The sequence below is a fragment of the Carassius auratus genome, unplaced genomic scaffold (genome assembly GCF_003368295.1).
Source record: "Carassius auratus strain Wakin unplaced genomic scaffold, ASM336829v1 scaf_tig00050434, whole genome shotgun sequence".
In the NCBI taxonomy this organism is placed as follows: Eukaryota; Metazoa; Chordata; class Actinopteri; order Cypriniformes; family Cyprinidae; genus Carassius; species Carassius auratus.
The window spans coordinates 25355-41652 of NW_020527158.1; the positions used below are offsets into that span (position 1 = coordinate 25355).

The window sequence follows — 16298 nt, forward strand, 5'->3', positions numbered from 1 at the left end:
CACCCACTTGCTACAACCGCCTATCTAAGATACTATTGGTCAAGTCATTCGTCTGTAATTTTCTTAGCCAATAGGAGCGAAGCTCCACGGTGTTTTGCTTCTGCGTGCTTGGTAACCTCAGCATCAATCGACGTGTTTATGCAGCAAGCGAATCAATGACATTGAAGTATATAGGTGCTTTTTGTGTTATTTTGAAATGGAGGAGGTGAAAGATGACAACACATACAAGGGTTTTGTAGAAAGACTCACCCTCGGTATTACTCGGGTTTTGGGTGAGTTTTGCGTTTTTGGTGGTCAGAATGAAAGGCCAGCTGATGGCCAGCTTGGCCAGACTGGGAGAGAATCTAAGATAAAAAAAAAAAAAAAATCAGCTTAGGATGGATTAATATGTTTGTTTTTATTCATTAGGTTTTCTGTCTTAGCACCAATGCCAACCAGGTCAATTATCAATGCTCAAGTAGGGTAGAGATACATTTCTTATTTAATGGTTGATCAAGTGCTTATAAATATATGTGCATTGCATTCATGTGTTTGACAGAGAACCTCCCAGGTGTGCTAGATGTACGGTTTGTAGAGAAACCTCCTGCAGAAAAGCGATGCCTTCTGTCTTGGGAGCAAGTATGGAGGAATTTCAGTTGAACAGAGAATGTTCTCAAAGCTTTAATGTGGGTATGTTTACATCAGGTATGCTTTTCGTGTGTTTTCCAGAAAAACAACTGTATTTTGCCAGAAGATCTAAGAGATTTCTATCTTACAACAGATGGCTTTATGCTTGCCTGGAACACCAAGCTGGAAAGTGAGCACCCTGAAACATGCACGATCTCTTAAACCTATGATAGTTTGGATCAACTGGAACAATGCTTTCAATGTACCCATTATGCTTCTTTTTCAAATCTGATCAGTGTTGATTCAATGTTGTGGTTAAGCTTTATTTGTTAAAAACTAAATTTTTTGGGTGAATATATATGCTCTGTGCCTTACAGATGAAGTGGTTCCAGTGGGTTGCATGATGATCAACAATGTTGCTCTGTTACGCCCCCTGATTCAGTCTAATGTATATTCGCTCCCCAATGCACCTACTTTAGATGATCTGGACTTTGATGATGACTTAGAGGGTGAGATTTTCTTACGTCTTTAGGCATTTTCTGGGTATACCATAATTTCATTGCATGCATTTTGGTTCAGTAAAATCAGCCTGAATTATATATCCTTTTTTTCTGCCTTTTCTGTTTTTAGAATCTGATGGCCCTGAAAAACCTCATTTTGATTTTCGTAGTCGCATCTTTGAGCTGGACCCCTGCAATGGTAATGGCAAAGTATGTCTTGTTTACAAGAATTGCACTTCAGGTGATTATGCATCCCACACTTAATCCAGAAAGTTATAAATGGATAGCATACAAAAAGGTTCCATATCATTTTAATCTATCATCTGGCCCTGTATCTGCTGGCCCGTTTTGTGCAGGTGTTGTGGCCCAGCAGTGTGAGGTGTGGTTCTTGGACCGATCACTTTTCTGGCATTATCTCACTCCCTCCTTCACTGCCTACTACCGGCTTATGATCACTCATCTGGGGCTGCCGGAGTGGCAGTATAATTTCACCCCATATGGCCCCAGCCCACAAGCTAAAGTCAGTATTATCTATTCAGATCTATCTAATCAGAATATTTGAATTATTTTTATTATTATTAGATTTTGTTTTATTTTTGCTCAAGTCTACAAAATGTTTTAAAAGCATTTATATATTTTTTATTATATTTCTATTTAAAACATTTATATTATCACATAATATAAATAGGTACTTTTTTTATTATAAATAGAACAAGTGACTGTATTTTTTCTGTTAAAATACTTTTGACATATTTTATTATGTTTATTTTATTTAATATATATGTAAAAAAAATTACAAAGTAACAATCATTCATTGGCTTCTTTGGTCTGTTGAAAAACACATTTGAAGGCCTTTTTGTAATATATTACCATTTTGTAATACAATAAATTTTTTACACCACTTAAAATAAGTGTTTTCTTTTTTTAAATATATTTAGAAATGTAATTTATTCCTGTGAAGTCCAGCTAAATTTTCAGCAGACATTACTCCAGGCTTCAGTGTCATGTGATCTTTCAGAAATTATTGTAATATTCTGAAATGTATTAGGATTATCACAGTTGTGCTGTTTAATAATTTGTGTAATAGCATTGTGGAAACATTGAAAATAACATTTATTTGAAATACAAATATTTTGCAACCATGCAAATGTCTTTGCTATCAGTTTTTATCCATTTTAATGTGTCTTTGCTGAAAAAAGTTTAATTGCAACAAAATCTTAGTGACCCCAATGGTGTGTACAAACCAATTTTAAATTCTCCTTTGATTTCTGGATACAGCAATGGGCCGCCCTTTACCAACCTCTGACGTTCCATGACGACTCCCATCCTGATGCAGCCTGTGAACCTTTTTTGAACAAACTGGACCCAGCCGAGGCATTCCGTGGCAAGGCCAAGCCACCCACTCCCAAGAAGAAGCAGGCAGCACAGGCCCCAGTGAGCGGCGGGAGCACAGCCAAAGCACAGGGGGTCTCAGGGAGACACAGTGGGACTAAACGATAACCCCAACGAATGCCCATGGAATGTTCTCATACAGGCATGGTGACTGTACTTTACTCATGCTGGGTATTTACCCTCACTTAAGCAGCTTAATTTCATCCAATCATGCCATGAGTCTGTGTATGTACACATTTAATAAAGATCAAAGATGGACAATCCTGAGTCCTGAGATTCATCAGTAGCTTATTCCTCTATAACTCAAAAGGTAGTAGTACACACTAAACTGAGAAAGCTGGCTTGAGAAATGCACCCCATAGGCATTTCGGCTAGCATCCATATTAGGACTGTAAACAGTACTGCCATTCATGCACTTTTCCAGAGGAACACGTACCACCAAAGGTACCCACCACCAGCCACTGCCTGCCTGGAATATAAATTGAGACAACACTTTAATTATATATTTTTACAATTATGTTACTATAATTAACATTAAGATTTAAATTAGATTTAAATAAGTAATAATATAAACAAAAATAATCAATTATATTGTTATATTTATTTATTATATTTTTCTTTTTATTACATAGTGATGTAAAAACAATAGATTATAATGTTTACTATTTTTAGTTCATTTAAATTATTTTTATATTATCAGTAAATGTATTTGTTCATTATAGTGATAGGAAATCATGCAACAAGTTCAAGCATACTAAAAATATAAAGTAAAAAAAAATTATATATACATATACATATATATATATATATAAATATATATATATATATATATATATAAAAAAATTCTGTCACAGATTTGGTCTGATTATTATTATTATTATTATTATTGTGATGTTTTTAGCAACTGTTTGGACTCATTCTGAGGGCACCCATTCACTGCAGAGGATCGATTGGTGAGCAAGTGTTCCTTCCAATGAAGAATCAAACACATCTACATCTTAGATGGCATTAGAGTAAATTGACTCTTTTTAGCAAATTATCATTTTTGGGTGAACTACTCTTACTTTTTATTAATATTTAGACTTTTTCTAAATATTATTATTCAAATTAATGTTATTATTAATTTTATTTATTTACATTTTTCTGAGAAATGTAATTGTCATGCATCATAGAGCTATACTGTGGAGGATAATTCCACTGTATTTTTAAGATTACATTATTTGTTAATTGATATGACTTGAGAACTACAAACAGTGAAAGGAATCTGTTAAGTAATTTCCTCAACAAAGATAATAGTATATAAGGCATGTGAAAACAGAACATGAAGTTATTAAGTCAATAATGTCACAATACACTGTCCTTAATAGCTCACCCAAAAATTACAATTCTGTCATCTTACATGTTTCGCTACTATGAGTTTCTTTCTTCTGTTGAACATAAAATTCCATAGTACTCCTATAGACTTCCATAGCATGAGGGGAAAAAACACTTACAGTTACTTCTCACTTCGGGGTTCCTAGGAATTGCTATTCTGGTTGTTCAGAAGAATGCTGAACACAGCAGCTAAGGAATTCTGAGATTCAACAAATCACCCTAGGCAACTTGACCTCCTGATTTTCCTGACAAACTGTAGCTATGTAGAAAGACTGCACTTGTGACTTGAAAACAGTCTTGAGTTGTGCATTTACAGAGGGCGCAGTCGTTCCAGAGTCACTCGGATTAAGCTCGGCACATTGTCTCTTTTAAGTAAACCGAGGATTTTCACAGAGCCACGCAGACTTGATAATGAACTGGCAGTGGAGTGACATATATTCCCATCCGATATGGATGGTTTCAGCGGCGATTCTGGCCATAATTGTACGCGCGCAGCGGAAAGCATCGTGGAACCCGCGCGCTTGTCCTGTTAAGTTAGAAGGCAAAACTGCGATTGTGACTGGAGCCAACACGGGTGAGAATCAAACTTTTACCATTCAAAATTTAAATGAATGGTATTTTTTAATGCATGGTGGTGAGCACACAAACCCCTTGCTGAGTAGAATTGCGGAGAACCCTTTTACACAGAAGACGAATGACGCATAGTCCATGAAACTACAAATATTGTGACAAAAAAAGACATGTTTCGTGTATATAAAACCTAAACTTGTTAGTTTTCATATTAACACAGATTCGTGGAACAGCTCTGTAGTGCTAAAACGTGCTATTCTAGCTGCAGGCTCGTATTTTAAAAATTAAAATAGAGGAACAGAATAGAGAATATATAAATATAACAAATATAAATGAGCATACAATTATTATAAAATGATTCTGTAGAATTGTTCAATTACTTACAGTCTTGGAGAAATTCAATGAAGGTTATATTGACATCTCTTTTGTTATTGTGATTTTTCTTTCCTGTGGACTGTTGTAGGAGTTTAACTGATATATTGATAATTGATATGATCAAATTTAGTGGCCTAATGGATAGAGAGTTTGACTCCTAACCCCTAAGGTTGTACTGTATCATCTTTTGTTGTTATATCTTAGGTATTGGGAAGTTCATCGCCCTGGACTTTGCCCGTCGTGGGGCACGGGTGATCCTGGCGTGCCGGAGTGAGGCTCGTGGGACTGCAGCGCTGCAAGAAATCAGAGAAAGTACTGGAAACCAGAACGTACATCTGCGTCTGCTTGACACCTCGTCACTCGACTCTGTGCGGAAGTTTGCAGCAGAGATCTTGGAGGAAGAGAAGGCATTACATATCCTGGTCAATAACGCAGGGGCGTCAGGTGGAATGCCCCTCTCTCTCTCTCTCTCTCTCTCTCTCTCTCTCTCATATATCAATTTGTATGCCAACACAAACCAAGGTTTTTTCATACCTACAGGCCTACCAGGTAAGATCACTGCAGATAGGCTGGAAATCACTTTTGCAACCAACCATGTTGGGCCGTTTCTGCTCACCAGTTTGCTTTTAGGTCAGAGAACATTCCAATTGCTAATGCCTTTTTTCAGATATTAAAAAAATAGTTCACCCAAAATGAATATTTGGTGAAAATGAACTCACCCTCAAGATGTTGCTACATCAGAACAGATTTGGAGAAATTTAGCATCACTCGATCACCAGTGGATCCTCTGCAGTGAATGGGTGCCATCAGAATTAGAGTCCAAACATAAAAGCACTATAAAAAACAGTACATCAGTTGATCTTGTGAAGTGAAAAGCTTTGAGTTTCTCAGAAACAAATTAATCACCCTTGAAACAAAAATATATTGCAGTATATTGGAAAATATCATGTAATATATTAGCATATATTCTTATATATATTTATTTTTTTCCAATATATTGCAATATATTGAAACGGCAATCATTTGTGTATTTTGCAATATATTATATAATATATGTATCATCAATATATTATTAAATGTATTCAAAAATATCAAATATTAGAAAATAACAAGGGAAAATAATATATTACAATATATCACAATATATTTTAAGAAATATATTGGTAAATATATTTTTCTTTCGTAAGTGCATTAAGGAATTTAACTTTAAACCACTTGTGTCAAACTCAATTCCTGGAGGTCCGGAGAATTTAGATTCAACCCTAATTAAACACACCTGATCCAATTAATCAAGTCCTTCAAGCTTATTTAAAAACTACATGGCATGTGTGTTCGAGCATTAGAAAAAAACACTGCAGGGCTCAGGGCATTCAGGAATCGAGTTTGACACCCCTGTTTTAAACCATGGCTTCTAGCCAAAGTAAGAGTTCTTAATCTATAATATTTATTAATCTGTAGTGAAAATTCCTCACCTGTTGTCCTCGTATCAAAATCCAGCAACTGTTTTTGAAATGGTGCTTGTTTTCAGCACATTTATCTCCTGGTTCAGATTAGATTACTTTTTTACTGGAGAAAGCAATATCATGGATCTAAGATTCATATTTTAACAAACTCATCTACTTCTTGGATGGACTGAGGGTGAGAACATTTTTGGCAAATATTCATTTGAAAAAACACCTCAGGATTCTGGGTGTAACTTTTTTCTTTCTTTTTTTTTGTCACACAGACCTTTTGAAGAAATCCGCTCCAGCTCGTATAGTAAATGTATCGTCTATGAATCACTGGAAAGGTGAGGTAAACTTTGATCATTTCCGCGGTCACAATCTAAAGCATGTGATGGATGCTGCATATAACCACACCAAGCTGCACAACGTCATCTGGACCAACGAGTCAGCACGCAGGCTTCAGGGCACAGGTACATGTCCAAACCACAACTCCGTAAACTGACCGACTGCTGCTGCCATGAGAAAATGAGCAGAAAGTCCAAATTAGATCTTGATTATGATCTGACATTACTTAAAGATTCAGTATTTTACATAATGTACACTGTAAATTCTATTTATAAATTAATTTGTGTCAATGATCATAAAGGAAAGAAAAAATATTTGCATGGAAAATCTCAAGTGAAAACAAATCTCAATTATGTCTCCTTAACATTATGAAATGTAATTAAGCTCCTGTAGAGCGTTAAAATGTCTCAAGCTGTGCTCAGATTTGGCAAGATACCGAATCAATTAAAGTTGAGACCTCAATAATGATAAATGTAAAATTTCTATCCATGACAGAAAAAAAAAAATCCAGTTTTTCTGTTTTGTTTTAGTTGATAATTCAATCAAATTTGTATGTCCGTTATTTTTTATTTTATTTTTTTGTATTCATTATTATTATTATTATTATTATTATTATTATTATTATTTTTTTTTTTTTTTTTTTTTTTTTTTTTTTTTTTTAAATGGTTCGTATTTTAAACTATGACTCCATTTCTCAAAACTCTACACACAAAACCAGAAAACACACACACAACATGCAAAATGCCACACATATCTTGCAAAAGCAAACACTTCATTCAAAACTATTTTAACTCCTCTAAAATGATATTTTTGCGTGGTAATCGTACACACGAGCATAAAATAATTAGCCACATACACCCCAAACTGCACAAAAATGTAAAACACTACTCTTGTGTTCAAAGTGGAATGCACATACATGCATATGCACATACACACTCCGTATGTACAGTATATGAGTGGTTTCACTGAGTGGGACTAGAGTACCACTTTTTATGTCTAAGCAATTAAAAAAAAAAACTTCAGAAAAGCACTTCTGTTTTGAATGTCTTCACAAACAAAAAATGCATTTTCTGTCTGGATATGAGGTTGAAAAGGTGAGCGATATTTCATGCTGGAAAGAGAAGAAAGTGCTTTAATTTTTTTTCCCAATTTAAACCATGGTTTTGTGTGTGTTTCAGGTGTGACTGCAAACTCTCTGCATCCAGGTGTAGTTCTGACCGACGTAATGAGAAATTACAACTTCATTATCCGATTCCTCTTTAACTTGGTTGGCTTTTTCTTCTTCAAAGTGAGTTGACTTTCGATCCAATCACTATAAAAAACACCACAACACATCTGGCTGCACTAGTGCACTAGCTTCCAGAGTAGGTGGAAATAATGTGTTGGGGCTATTCATTTTTACTGTGACTCTGGAAAAATGCCACAAACCACCCTTAAGTGCAGCTGTGCAAGGGAGTTACTCCGCATCTCTATGCATAACATGGATGTTTTGTTGCCTTAAAGGCACCATAATATCGATCGTTACAAAAGAACGGAAGAAAGTGAACAAAAACCAGAACGAGAGTAACTATAGCGTTGCTTCCCTGAGAAGCAGAAATGGCTTGGTTTCCTGAAAGGAGTGAAAGTAAATGTGGTAATCTAATTTAACATCAGCCAATCCGATTTATGACATGATACTTGTTTTATATAATATAGGCCTATAGCAAATATTCAACAGAAATTGTTAATTGGAAGTTGACTTGATGTGTGTTTATGTATTTTGTTTCACCACAGACTGCTGAAGAAGGGGCTTTCAGTACAATATACTGTGCAGTGTCTGAAGAAGCAGAAGGAATAACAGGAAAATACTTTGACCGTGACTGTTCCCTGGTCTTACCAGCACCTTCTGCCAGAGATCCTGCTCTTGGGGAGAAGGAATATGAGTTTTGTGAGAGGCTGACTGCCAAACCTTAAAGAGACAGTTCAATTCTTGATTTATTCACCCTCGTCCCAAACTTGTGATTTAAATCTTTGCAGCTCTAAAAACAGACCAAACTTGCATAAAAGCTGTCCATATGACCGCTGCATTCCAAGTCTTTTGAAGATTTATGTGACGCCGACTTAGATACAATTTTGGCCATTACTAATTGTTTCATAAGCTCCATCAGTAACTGGTTGTTCTTACGCTGTTTTTTTAGAGCAGAAAATACTGTTCAAAACCTCTTCGAATGAAGAACAAACCCATTCTTTTCATTATTGCTCTTTTACATAGAGTTCTGTTTTTGATATTGCCTTCTGAGATGTAGTAGTTCTTTTCTCAAACTTATCAATAAGAAAAGAATGAGGGCTCTTATTTTATAAGATTATTGTATTTTTAAGCAAATAAATGCGGTCTGGGTGAGCATAAGAGACTTTTGCAGTGTACATTGCAAGATCTTAAAGGCATTAGTGGAATAAAATATAAAGCATGATTTTACCATAACCATATTAAATGATATTTATTAATCTAGTTTTACAGGAAATAAAGTAATTCAGAGGCAAATTCAAGTCTAAAAATGAATTTAGCATGTCGATAAACAGTTTAAACCAGACTTACCTATATATGATGGGAAACTGAAATGGCATGCACTTTCATTTTATTGAGTTTGTGGTTTTTACATTCACAGAAAAAACATTTGGGCTTGTCACAAGTGTTGAATCATCAGTCTGCACTTGTCATTGAATGCAGATAAAAATGCCGGTTTTATTTCACTGTCAAAACCGAGCACAAACATTAGAGCGGTCTGTATGTACAGTATATATGAAATACAAAAAGAGACTTTACTGTATGGATGAAAACGCTCCTTACCGGTCTCTGGCTCTTCTATGATGCTCTGCAGCATCTTCCCAAAAGCTGATCCAATGTGGCCCTTATTAGCAGTAAGCTTTAGCCCTATTTCCACAGGTTGGCCCTTCAGATGGAAACAATCCAATCAGAAACTCAAATCCATAATGAAATCCATTGAAAACACAATACTATTACTTTTAAGAGTTTTAGTGTTCCAAAATACAACATTTTAAAACATAAAGAGCATACTTAGAGCTTTTATTCCTAAGTGTGTGTGTTTTGTTGTATTAAAGTACTCTGCATTCCCTACTGATGTGGGTATATGGTCGTAGATTCAATGCTCTCTTTTAAAATTAATTTAACACTGGTATTTACTGCTGTGGGTGGTACATTATGGCACATTTGTATGATAATTAGTTGATGGATGAGTGTGGGACCAGAACTGTTTTCTGTCATAACTCTTCAAATGTTTCCTGCATCTAATATATTTGTTCCCCTCTAAACACTCATAGTCACATTTTATTGGCAAATGATTTCAGCATGTAAAATATGGCTTACAAAGAGGCACATATAAAGCTTTTTGAGATAGATAAGTTATGTTTGATAAACTATTAATCTAAAATAAAATGAACATAGTGTGAACTCAATCTTTATTTAAATACGTTGTCCATCCCAAAACATAAAATCAGGATTTTGGCCAGTCAGCTCAGAGGCCTCAACTCTCTCAAATGAATATAATTGTCAAAATCATAGAGCAATGTCATAGTTGAATACTGAACTAATATTCAATTATTTTCATTGAAATACTTTGTAATAATTAACAGTATTTAATTTTTTATTTAATTTTAATTTATTGTATTTTATTTTGAACTTCATCCAAAGAAATTTGCCTAAATCAAAACACCCTAAATCTTGGGACAAATGACAATTTAAAATGTTTATTTATTTATTTTTTAACTTTTTTTTTTTTTTTTTTTATCAAAATTTCACACCAATAATGATTTTCAACTAAATCCAAATAAATCTGCCAACAATCTAACACCATAAATCCTGGAAAACCACCAACTTTCTTCTGGTTTTGTATGAATTACCCTTGATACACACTATTCAGCGTGGATTCTTATTTTTATATATATATATATATATATATATATATATATATATATATATATATATATATATATATATATATATATATATATATATATTCCACCAACAATTCTTCATTCTCTAATAATACTTCACTGTGTAATGCATTTTTCTTCTGCTACAGCATGTCCACTGTGTCACGCATCTTGCGTTGCCAAGCTTTTCCAACAGGTGGCGCAAACATTCCCACAAAACATGCAAATTTTGATTTCTCGCGATAGGGTGCGGGACTTAATAGTGTGGTTTGCGTACTTGAGCGCATGCGGAGTTCTTTCCTGTTCAAGTGATCAGAGGGAACGACACGCTCTTTGGTGTGTGGTGCACGAGGTCAGAAAACATGGTAAAAAATAGTTTTTTTTTTTTTTTTAATATACAGTCTTTAGAGATGTAGATCGGTGTTTTGAAACATTTCAAATACCATTATTGCATGGCCAGTGTAACTTATGTGCTTGCAGTATTGTCTTACGTTTGAAAGTTTTATTGCGCTGTATTTGCTATCACAATTGCTTTGATTGGGCTGTTGTGCACAATTATGATGCGATCGCACACTACAAACTGCATTTAATCAATCACTGTAACGTTAGCTGTATGAGGATAAAAGATGAGCCTGGTTACACAAGGACTCACAGTAGTCCACAGCAGCCATTCAATTCCGTCTTACCTGGCTCTTCAAGTTTAACTCCTTTCTCGTTAGTGTTTTGGATTGATGTCTTGGTAATGAGAGCTATGAGATGCTGATCAGTTTTAAAAGTTGCACGCGCTGAGTGTTTGACTTTGATCCGCTGGAGGAACACGTGGTGTTTCTGTGCTACATGCTAATGTAGCTCCCCAGCTTCAAGATCTAATGCAGAAAAAGCTTAATATCTAATGCAAAAAAATCTAAACGGGTAACGTTAGTTTATTAGCGACTGTTGTTATCTGACTGTTCTGCTTACGCAATGTTGTTTAAACACTTTAAATTTGTAAAACTGAGCATTTGCTTTGTACTTTGAGGTGCCAGCGCCATGTGGGCTAACTTACATGAGTGCTGGTGTTGACCATAGACCGTAAAAGAAAGGTCCTGACCTGCAACTCCATACTATCAGATTCATATTATTCTTTATTTTTTATGTGTTCTTGATTATTAATGTAAGAATGCAGCATTTGAGACCGTCCCTTTTTGGTATAATTAGTGATTTATGGTATTGGGTCTAGGTCAAATCAATGAGCTTTCTCTCAGGTGCTTTTTCATTTCTGATTTATATACACACACACACACACACACACACGTGTGTGTAGATAGATAGATAGAGAGAGAGAGAGGGATATCTTTTTCTTCAGTAATGCATTCTGCTCAGATGAATAAATATATTGCTACTTTCAACGTATTACTTCAAACTCATCTGAATTTAAATCCAAGTGTCTTCTAAATTACACTTTTTTTTTTTAATCTTCTATAGGTGGAGCAGTGTCTTAAACCTGGCAAATTCAGTAGTGTGCTCAAACTAAGTGCGTTCTTCCCCTTTAAATCCACCTAATGTTCACTGGAAAATATCAATGCAGTCTCAAAAGGTTAGAGATATTAAGGTCTAATTTTAAACTGCTCCTTGATTGAAATGATGTACCTATAATCTGTCAATCCCCTGAATGACTGTGATGACGACATATTAACTGATCATCTGATGTTGTCATGTAAACTTGCATATTGTGACCTACATTTACTCACCCAGTTTCTAATCTGATTCTGACAGGAGATGTTCATGAGAGTCTAAGGTTGTTCTTGGAGACTAACCTTCCATATTTTAGATGACATGGACCCCAAATATAATCGTCCTTGTATAAAGGACCCCTAAGGTAGTTATACATTTTGATGTATGAAAGACAATTTTTACTGTTGAACATTTGTAATATAAATGTGTGGACTTATTATTTGGATACGCTAATTTTTTTTATTCCATTCTCCATCTCCCTGAATGCACTATCACTCCCTTGTGGACCCCTAGAAAAGTTTTGAAATCCCGATTTAAATGATTAATATGCAGATTCACATTTCCAAACATTTTCTAAAGCCTGCTGTAATGATGTACCTAGACGACCTGATTTCTGATGCTTTATACTGAAAATCTGAACAGACAGGCAAAAAAAGTGTTTTTAACTGTTTCTATGTCATGCATTAACTTTTTCTAATGCATCTGCTTGTGATTGACAGGTGTGTGTTTGCACTTTCATTCCCTGGTTAAGGGACTGCTCAGGCTGCGTCCAAAGCTCAGCTGGGTTTGGGTCACAGCTTCTCCTGAGCCAAAGTCAAGTTTAATGTCAACAGGGCGAACAACATGATCATCCAGTCCATCGCCCTCCATGATCAGTTGGACAAAGACACGTTCTCCATGCGTGTACGGTAAGATTGATCAAACTACAGGAAACATGTAGAGCAACCTCCTAATGCTTACCACAGACAGAGACCCCTATTGCTCTGGCTGTACAGAAAGTGGAGGGACAGTAACGTCCTTCCTCAGGAGTGTTTGGTCCATCAGACTGGAGTGAACACAACCTGAGGAGGAGACAGACCTTGAGTGGGAAGTTCTTTTTCACCTAGTAAACGTGACTTAGAGATGCATGATTATTCAAAAAAATAAATAAATGCAGCCTTAGGGTTTTTCCATTCCAATGCACTACTTTTCAATCATTTTTCCATGTAAACCAGTCCCTTCAGAAAAACGCGATTATGAGATCGCCTGATTTAATGCATAATCAGCCAAAGGCCGCATATTTATGAGGGGTCGCATTTTTTCAAATACACCGCTCTTTTGCCTCATAAATTGCCTTATGAAGTGACGTAATTACGTGACGTGAACATCATCTGCAAACTCCGCGGTGAAACTTGAAGCGCGCAAATCATTCTTATTTGCCAACAAAAATAAGCGCAAAAGAACGCACAAAGCAGTTTCCCGATTTGTTACATGACAGTGGAGCCAAATTATATTGCGAGAACTTGCGAAAACTGCGGCTTGATGAAATAGAGAAAAAAAGGTGATTTCCCCCAACACCCCCTTATCACTAGGCTACTAACACTGTTGTAGTTTCATTCAGAAGTTGATGCAACTTTACAGTTGTAAGATTGCACTTTTTGTTACAGAACAGTACCACAAATTTACAGTTGTAATTATATTAGTAGTATGTAAAATATTTTACGTTGCAGTAAGAGATTGCAACTTAAATATTCTGTGGTTTAGTATGCTCGCTTATCATAGGAAGTAATAAGAAACTACTCTTTACATTTAAGGTAGTAGCCTAGTGAGAAAAAGGTGTTGGCGGAATCACCTTTTTTTTTTTTTCTCTCTCTTTTTCATCAAACCGCAGTTTTTGTATCCCGCATATTCCATCGCATTTAAGAAAACGTGCCGCAAAATCAAGGATTGTTGCCCGCAATAATCATAAAAAAAGTGAATTTTTCTGGAGGGACTGGTAAACGTGCTTGATGGACATGCATGGCTGTTATTCTGTGGACTCATTCTGTGTCAATGGCCCTTATTGGAACTTTTTTCATAATTAGAACTCGCTCTTTTTTTTTTCTGTGCAGTAAATGCTACGGCTACCACTTTCCAGAACTGCTAAAGCTAGTGAATGATAATAGTACGTATTGTAAGCTGGGCCAAGCTGATTGGGAATGGGAAGGAGCTGACCGAGGAGATGCTGGAAGCTATAGAGGAAATCACAATGGCCAGTGGCAAAGCTCATTCCATCCTAGAAGCGTCCCGCAGCTCTATGGGTAAGATGCGCTCATCTTTGCCATTATTATGCTTAATGTGGGTTTGTCTTGGACGTTATGATGTTATTATAATCTGTCAATCCCCTGAAACCATGTGATGACAGCATACCTAACTGAACAAGCATAACTCACGAAGTCGTTTAAGCTCAACTAGGTTTAGTGCTCCAGTGATTTAAGGGAGACATTTATGCACTTATTTATTTTTTTAATGAAGGTATGGACACATCTCCTATTGACTTGGTGAACGTTGAGACTTTCTCCAGTTGTGTTGTGTCCCTCACAAACTACAGTTGCATCATGCATTGACTGCTTTTCTTGTGAGTATCCCTTTTCCCCTCATTTCTTTAGTTACTGCTGTTTGGTTCTTGCTATGATGCTTTTATTTTTCGTCAACAGTAATCCACCACAGTGGTTGTTGAGATGACATTTCTGAGTAGAACTTTGGATCAAACACTTTGGTGTTGTTGAGTGGTGCTTGTTTGTCCTTGACTTTTTTTTTTTTTTTTTTTTTTTTTTTTTTTTTTTTTTTGTTCACACAGAGGTTCTCACCTGTGTGTTTGGTGACCTGGTAGAAGATTATCTGCCGTTCTATGAGACCGGAGAGGCACCACATAAGAACCTGGACATCATGAAAGCTGTTGTACAGGTGAGAAGTGATCAGTAGCTAGCATGCTAGTTAATTAAAATGAAACCTTTGACTAGGAAATGTTAAAGTAACTCACAAAGTTAGCATGTTAGCTGATGTTAAATTAATCTAATGGTATAATATTCCAAATTTGACCTGTTAAATGAGTAACTCAAGGAAGTGCTGTGAGTGATGACTCTTGTCTCCTGACTCCTACATGGAGGTGAAAACTGATTTAATGAGCCTGACACAGCATTATAAAACTCATTTTATAATGAGCTTGTACAAATGCAAATACATTAACCTATTTCTGTCTCACAGGCTAGTGAGGTGGCTGCTGAAATAAAGCGCAAGCTCGAGAAAAGTAGCGTGAAGAGGAAATTGGAAGCTCTTTCCACAGCAGACGGAGATGACGAGATGCCAATGGTGAGGCTGAGGTACGTGTGAATAACAGTACATCCGTGGTGTTTAGCACAAGTAGCATGACTATACTGGAGGCTGGACCTTCTCGTGGACCTGTCTCATATCTGGCATGCTAAAGCAAAGCTCCTCCGACCATTGACAGACCCAACTCAGTGGGCTTGATCACTGAAGTGAGCAGGACATGCTCGTCTCACAGCAGGTTCTTTTTTTGTTTCATACATGATGTTGATGTTTTCTGTCCTTCAGGAAAACTGAGATGGCATAAGAAAGAAAAAGCAGGTGGCTGAGAAGGAACCAGAGGTAGAGGAGGTCTTGACAAACGGTGTAAATTAGGTGCCTGCCAAGAAGAACAAGAGAAAGTGGTGACAGGAGGCTGATGTGACGGAGAAGAAAAAGGCAGAGGATGAATAAATTCATTCCTTCAATGAACTTTTTCAGCATTGTACGGCTTTATATTTAGTTTCAATAAGGGTTGGACTCATGGTTTAGCGTTTAAATATGTTGAGCCAAAAAGCTATGCATTGAGTCTCAATTTGTTTCCCAACATTCCCAATGCACCTTTCTGAAACGGATGGTTTATTTAGGTGCCTTACTCTAAGAAAATGATGGCCTTGTTGCATCAATAAAAAGACTAAAGCTTGTCTTCTAAATTCACTTCAGATGCTTCTAATTGATTAAATTGTTTCACCTGATAAGTGCTTGTTTGGTTATTCATAGTAATGTCTGAGCTGTTTGGAGTTATGCATATGTTTTAACTTGTAAAGACTGTACTTAAACTCTTGCCATGATGGTAAATGTGAAATGAAATCATGCATGTGGTGTCTACTTCAAGCTGTTTTTCCAAAGTTTTCCAGCTATTCTAATTCATACTAGAAAGTGCATAAACAATTAGGCTTTTTTTTTTTTTTTATATATATAAAAATCTACTTGATCTCTTAAT

The 16298-nt window shown here is 36.0% G+C and overlaps 2 protein-coding genes, 1 non-coding gene and 1 pseudogene across 3 annotated transcripts; all 4 read left to right on the top strand.

Moving 5' to 3' along the window:
* Positions 1-110: 110 nt before the first annotated feature.
* LOC113089591 (tubulin polyglutamylase complex subunit 2-like) lies at positions 111-2759 on the top strand. The gene is made up of 7 exons (XM_026256063.1): positions 111-272; positions 539-618; positions 709-796; positions 984-1115; positions 1237-1347; positions 1463-1626; positions 2385-2759. The coding sequence occupies exons 1-7, from the start codon at positions 197-199 to the stop codon at positions 2604-2606; spliced, it is 873 nt and encodes a 290-aa protein (XP_026111848.1). The 5' UTR covers positions 111-196; the 3' UTR covers positions 2607-2759.
* Positions 2760-4192: 1433 nt separating this feature from the next.
* On the top strand, positions 4193-9479 carry LOC113089594 (retinol dehydrogenase 12-like). The gene is made up of 6 exons (XM_026256069.1): positions 4193-4446; positions 5022-5261; positions 5358-5447; positions 6544-6732; positions 7786-7895; positions 8381-9479. Exons 1-6 carry the CDS (start codon positions 4284-4286, stop codon positions 8558-8560), a joined length of 972 nt encoding a protein of 323 aa, XP_026111854.1. The 5' UTR covers positions 4193-4283; the 3' UTR covers positions 8561-9479.
* A 1208-nt stretch (positions 9480-10687) lies between these two features.
* On the top strand, positions 10688-16170 carry LOC113089590 (nucleolar protein 56-like; annotated as a pseudogene).
* LOC113089595 (small nucleolar RNA SNORD57) lies at positions 15120-15186 on the top strand. Its single transcript, XR_003286576.1, has one exon. It is a non-coding gene; the product is annotated as a small nucleolar RNA SNORD57 (small nucleolar RNA).
* Positions 16171-16298: the final 128 nt, after the last annotated feature.

Coding starts and splice junctions, on each gene's coding strand:
- LOC113089594 (XM_026256069.1), top strand. CDS start 4,284: ATGAACTGGCAGTGGAGTGACATATATTCCCATCCGATATGGATGGTT. Junction 4,447..5,021: donor TGTGACTGGAGCCAACACGG/GTGAGAATCAAA, acceptor GTTATATCTTAG/GTATTGGGAAGTTCATCGCC. Junction 5,262..5,357: donor CAATAACGCAGGGGCGTCAG/GTGGAATGCCCC, acceptor TCATACCTACAG/GCCTACCAGGTAAGATCACT.
- LOC113089591 (XM_026256063.1), top strand. CDS start 197: ATGGAGGAGGTGAAAGATGACAACACATACAAGGGTTTTGTAGAAAGA. Junction 797..983: donor CTGGAACACCAAGCTGGAAA/GTGAGCACCCTG, acceptor TGTGCCTTACAG/ATGAAGTGGTTCCAGTGGGT. Junction 1,627..2,384: donor GCCCCAGCCCACAAGCTAAA/GTCAGTATTATC, acceptor TTCTGGATACAG/CAATGGGCCGCCCTTTACCA.